Raw genomic sequence first — 6,160 nt, forward strand, 5'->3', positions numbered from 1 at the left:
CCCCACACCCCCCCCCCCCCTCCCTCTCCCTCCAATTCCAATGGGTTTATTCACAGCTTGCGTCTAGATGCCTTTCTCTGCAGTCAGTTTATTTGTGTTTTCAAAAAATAGAAGTCAGGTGCATCTAGGAATCGATTTTAACATCTAGATGGACCAAAACGCACATAAATACATGTAGGTGCATGTAAACACATGTCAACATGCATAATTTAAAGCATCTAGAAGCATAAACACAGCATCTAGCTTGCCAGATTTTCCCTCTGCATGTACAATACATAAATGAAGTTTAAGAACAAGGATTTCAAAAAATTAACTACCCTCACAATGCAAGGGTTAACTACTCGTTTTTCTCTGGGGGCAAAAATAAAAAATAAATTCTTATCCGATCTTTGGTCCTGCCTAGCTGCCAGACTGGTCCCTGCAGCCTCTTCTCTCCCAGGCTCTGGCGGTCTAAGGACCCGTAATGTCATCACATCCAATACAGGTCTATTATACATGAAGACGCTGAGGGACATACCACAGACGGAGTGGAGGGGGAGATATGTGAATGGTTACTGCTGCAGGAATCAGGGGAGCATCTCCTTTATTTTCACCCCTATATAAAAACGAGCAGTTAACCCTTGCAGTGTGGGGGTAGCCCCACTGCAAAGATAATTTTTTTAAATCCTGGATTTATTTAATTCATTAGGCTTTCAGTGTGGGGAAGGAGTCTACAGTTGGAGTGTTTGGAAATCGCTCTCCTGCATCACAAACAGGTAAGAGTCTTCCGATAACCAGATTGCTAATAAACGGAATAGAAGTGAACTGCTCAGGCTAAAACCCCAAGCAGACAGTTCCCTGTATGCATTTTAAAGCTTTATTTTTTTATTTTGACTGGAGCATTTCTGGTTCATGTAATATGTGCAGTCCTATGGAGTTGTGAAAGCTGTAGCAGTAACTGCAGTGCATACATATTTCAATTTGGTCATTTATGTATATATTCTTTACTTGTATAGTCAAGAATGAATTGGCAAAACCTGCAGGGCAATATAGATATCACAGCCCCATATATAAAGATCAAATAAACATACAGTGGTACCTCGGTTCACGAGCGCTTCTGTTCGCGAACAATTCGGTTCACAAACAGGAAGTTCAGCAAAATGTTGCTTCCGTTCGCGAACTTCGCATCGGGTGACGAACACAACCGCAGCCATCTTCCCTGCTCTGACACATGGTCGTGGCTTCCTCTAGTGGAGATCGCGGTCTGATCACAGTTTGATTCGGTTCGCAACCATATCAGTTCGTGACCAGAATCGTGGAACGAATTAAGTATGTGAACCGAGGTACCACTGTATTATCAAAATTGGGGCTTTAAAGGTATCATACACCACACAGGTACAAGACATTTGTAAAAGGATAAAATATACCAGCTTTATTATTAACATTAAAATTCTTATATTATTGGTCATTGAACTTGCCATGGCTTCATACACGGTTGTGACTTCACAAAGTGTGGTTTATACCTTGTACGGTTATTCTTGCTGAGGATCTTGTTGGAGTTTGCTCGACCATGGTTGGAGGGGTGATTTTATATGATTTTGTATATTTAATATAGGAATGTTAATGTTATTACTAAAGCTGGTATATTTTATCCTTTGTATAAAATGTCTTGTAGTCCTATGTGGTGTATAATACCTTCAAACCCTCAATTTTGTTGCTATGTTTAATTGATCTTTACTTGTATAATTCCTTTATTTATTGCAGGGTAATAACAAATATAAAGCCTGTAAATACTAAGCATCCTCTTTTTTTGTTTAGCAAATTCAAAATTTTTACAGTATTGCTCTAATTTTGTATTGTGTTTGCATTATACAAAGTAACAGTGTATAAAGATGCCGGCTCTGACGCCATCAAAGTCTGCAAATTCAGGTTTATGACTGAAAGTTACTACAATCAACAAACACCAAAATAAGTATAGTTTGTTAGCTTCAACAACTTCAACTTCATGGGTGAGCCTGCTCTGATACATTCTTTGGTTTGAGTATTTTAATTAAAGTCTGGGTAGGCAGAAAATGGGTATGTAAAGTTGAAGGAACTAGAAAGGACAAAATGCTTATACAATTATAACTGTCATTGGTTTGCACATAAGGCTTCGGTGAAAGGTGGAAGGGTAGAGTAATGTTGGAAATGTAAGGTTTTACATACTGTATGTCTTAATACTTACTTTAAAAAATATATGTGCTTAAATACCTTGAGTACTGACTTTTTCTTTATGTCCTTTTTGGATGACAGGCCTGTAGTTTGTCATGCAAATTCAACAATACCTGGCCCCGAGATTTTTTGTGCAAAATGAAAAATGAAACTACAAAATTAAATTGCACCATTACACGCACCAAAATGTCCAACACCTCTAACACCTCCCTTCAGACCACCAGTTACAGATTACAGATCCCAAAGGGAAGATTGTGAGCAGCCTCAGTCTGTACAGTAGCTTGTTCTCTTGGTGGTTAGTGATGGGCAAACTTACTTGGTTTTGATTTGCGGGTGCATTTGAAGCCCAAATCTTGGTAATACTTTTTCTCCATTTTCAAGATTAATAGACAAGGGATTATTAATTATGATTATGAAACAAAGGGCACGAACAGCTGAGCACTGCCCTGGGAAACATGTACCAATGCAAAAAAAATTAAAATGACTGCTTAGCAGAGAGATGGCACCCCTTATGCGACTGTCTACTGTTCACTTCAATCAGAGGATGCGGCTGATCTCCCCTTTGATCACTAAACTTGGAAGTAATGTGTATTACATCACGGTTTCAGGCTGTCATTTCTCTGAGCGCTGTAGCCAGAGAAGATGATGAAACAGATCTCTGCTTCATCAGCTTTTTTGCCGTGACTAGGTGACATTAGGGGTCTAATAGACCCCTGATGTCTCCATAAAGAGGACCTGTCACGTCCTCTCTGCTATTACATAGGGGGCTTGTTAGCCCCTCTGTGATAGCATTAATGTTAAGTTTAAAAAAAAAATGAAAGTCAAGTATTAAAAAAAAAAAAATGATTTTATCATTATTTTATGCCACATCTAATAATACGATGGAGGTGCTATTTGGGTGGTTTATAAATAAATGTGAACTTTTTAAAAAAATTCTCTATTCAGGTAGATTTTTATGCTAGACCATTCTTATGTTTTTTTATCCTTTTTCTCCACAGCTGCACCAATGATTAATTGCAGTACACACACCACAGATACAGAATTCATCTTCAGAGGACTGACTGACAATCCCAACCTAAAGATTCCACTCTTCCTTGTGTTCCTGGCTGTTTATGTTCTTGCCATTCTAGGAAATGTGGGCATTATTGCCACTATTCAGTTAGAATCTGGACTCCACACTCCAATGTACTTCTTTGTCAGTCAGCTGGCGATGCTCGATATTTTTTATACATCCATTATAACACCAAACACACTGTTAAATTTAACCAGAACAGTAAAACCTGTAACCATTGCCAAGTGTGGCACACAGTTGTTGCTCTTTGGAGGTTCAGCGACCACAGAGAGCTATCTATTAGCTGCGATGGCTTACGACAGATTTGTGGCAATACGCCAGCCTTTGTTGTATGTAACTATTATGTCTAGCAGGTTGTGTAAGCTTCTGGTGTGCGGAGCCTATTTTGCAGGGTTTCTAAACTCTACCATCCACATAAGTTTTACATTTGCATTAAAATACTGGAAAGGTAACGTAATCGACCATTTCTACTGTGACATCCCACCCCTCTTAAAACTAGCATGTTCTAATACATTTCTTAATAGGGTAATTATATTTATTTTTGGGGGACTTACAGCTGCCATCTGCATGTCAACCATCCTCTACTCCTATATCAATATCCTGATTGCTATATTGAGCATTCAATCAGGCAGAAGTAAAGCATTCTCCACATGTGCCTCCCATCTGACCTGTGTCTCTATATTTTATGGTTCTTTGATTATTGCATATCTTAGAACCCCATCTGACTATCTGCAGATTAATGAGAAAATCATCTCTGTATTCTATGCGGTAGTAATACCAACTATCAACCCACTGATTTACAGTTTGAGAAATACAGAAGTAAAAGTAGCTGTGAGAAAAATTGTCAACAAATATAATTTTTTTCAGATTTGTAAAAGGAGCTACTAGCATGCTTTGTACAGGTTTTTGTACTATACCTAACATGAAATACGGCTAAATAATGCTGCTGTGTTTACTATACTTGGTTCACATTCTGCTGGCATTGTGTATAGTGTAGGGCTGCTAATGAGGAAGGGCATCAATAATACTCTTGCTGGTAGGGGTAAAACAATAAATGATAGCACCCCTCAAATTCATCATAGAACTTGCAGGTTCTTTTGCAGTTGATCTGCTGTCAGAGGCTCCCACCTGCTACACCCCCACACTACATCACTGGGAGCCTATCCTACCAGCCCTGCATCCAAAAACACTAAAAAGCACTGAAAAGTACTTATCTAGAAAATATAAAAGCCTCCTGATCAGCATGCTGGCCAGTAAAATAGCATTTTAAGAAGGAGTCATCAGTGCCACCCTACCCATATTTCTCAGAACCACTTTCCTTTATTTAGGATATTATTGAATTTGAATAGACTTTGCAATGGCGTTAATAAAACGTGTCAGTGTTCCTTTTTGGTGCTAACCCTTTGAAGGTAAAAAAACTTTACACTGATGTCTCCATAAAGAGGACCTGTCACGTCCTCTCTGCTATTACATAGGGGGCTTGTTAGCCCCTCTGTGATAGCATTAATGTTAAGTTTAAAAAAAAAATGAAAGTCAAGTATTAAAAAAAAAAAAATGATTTTATCATTATTTTATGCCACATCTAATAATACGATGGAGGTGCTATTTGGGTGGTTTATAAATAAATGTGAACTTTTTAAAAAAATTCTCTATTCAGGTAGATTTTTATGCTAGACCATTCTTATGTTTTTTTATCCTTTTTCTCCACAGCTGCACCAATGATTAATTGCAGTACACACACCACAGATACAGAATTCATCTTCAGAGGACTGACTGACAATCCCAACCTAAAGATTCCACTCTTCCTTGTGTTCCTGGCTGTTTATGTTCTTGCCATTCTAGGAAATGTGGGCATTATTGCCACTATTCAGTTAGAATCTGGACTCCACACTCCAATGTACTTCTTTGTCAGTCAGCTGGCGATGCTCGATATTTTTTATACATCCATTATAACACCAAACACACTGTTAAATTTAACCAGAACAGTAAAACCTGTAACCATTGCCAAGTGTGGCACACAGTTGTTGCTCTTTGGAGGTTCAGCGACCACAGAGAGCTATCTATTAGCTGCGATGGCTTACGACAGATTTGTGGCAATACGCCAGCCTTTGTTGTATGTAACTATTATGTCTAGCAGGTTGTGTAAGCTTCTGGTGTGCGGAGCCTATTTTGCAGGGTTTCTAAACTCTACCATCCACATAAGTTTTACATTTGCATTAAAATACTGGAAAGGTAACGTAATCGACCATTTCTACTGTGACATCCCACCCCTCTTAAAACTAGCATGTTCTAATACATTTCTTAATAGGGTAATTATATTTATTTTTGGGGGACTTACAGCTGCCATCTGCATGTCAACCATCCTCTACTCCTATATCAATATCCTGATTGCTATATTGAGCATTCAATCAGGCAGAAGTAAAGCATTCTCCACATGTGCCTCCCATCTGACCTGTGTCTCTATATTTTATGGTTCTTTGATTATTGCATATCTTAGAACCCCATCTGACTATCTGCAGATTAATGAGAAAATCATCTCTGTATTCTATGCGGTAGTAATACCAACTATCAACCCACTGATTTACAGTTTGAGAAATACAGAAGTAAAAGTAGCTGTGAGAAAAATTGTCAACAAATATAATTTTTTTCAGATTTGTAAAAGGAGCTACTAGCATGCTTTGTACAGGTTTTTGTACTATACCTAACATGAAATACGGCTAAATAATGCTGCTGTGTTTACTATACTTGGTTCACATTCTGCTGGCATTGTGTATAGTGTAGGGCTGCTAATGAGGAAGGGCATCAATAATACTCTTGCTGGTAGGGGTAAAACAATAAATGATAGCACCCCTCAAATTCATCATAGAACTTGCAGGTTCTTTTGCAGTTGATCTGCTG

The 6,160-nt window shown here is 38.3% G+C and overlaps 2 protein-coding genes across 2 annotated transcripts in view; both read left to right on the forward strand.

The window, feature by feature from the left end:
- Positions 1-4,150, forward strand: part of LOC108793552 (olfactory receptor 1020-like) — an 8,772-nt gene extending 4,622 nt beyond the window's left edge. The window contains exons 2-3 of the mRNA XM_018564529.1: positions 689-755; positions 3,189-4,150. Of these exons, the coding sequence (XP_018420031.1) occupies positions 689-755; positions 3,189-4,150 (1,029 nt within the window). The remainder of the gene's footprint in view (positions 1-688; positions 756-3,188) is intronic.
- An 830-nt stretch (positions 4,151-4,980) lies between these two features.
- Positions 4,981-5,934, forward strand: LOC108793553 (olfactory receptor 1020-like). Its single transcript, XM_018564530.1, has one exon. The coding sequence runs from the start codon at positions 4,981-4,983 to the stop codon at positions 5,932-5,934; it is 954 nt and encodes a 317-aa protein (XP_018420032.1).
- Positions 5,935-6,160: the final 226 nt, after the last annotated feature.

Source organism: Nanorana parkeri, unplaced genomic scaffold, assembly GCF_000935625.1.
Source record: "Nanorana parkeri isolate BGI_ZX_2015 unplaced genomic scaffold, ASM93562v1 scaffold758, whole genome shotgun sequence".
Taxonomy (NCBI): Eukaryota; Metazoa; Chordata; class Amphibia; order Anura; family Dicroglossidae; genus Nanorana; species Nanorana parkeri.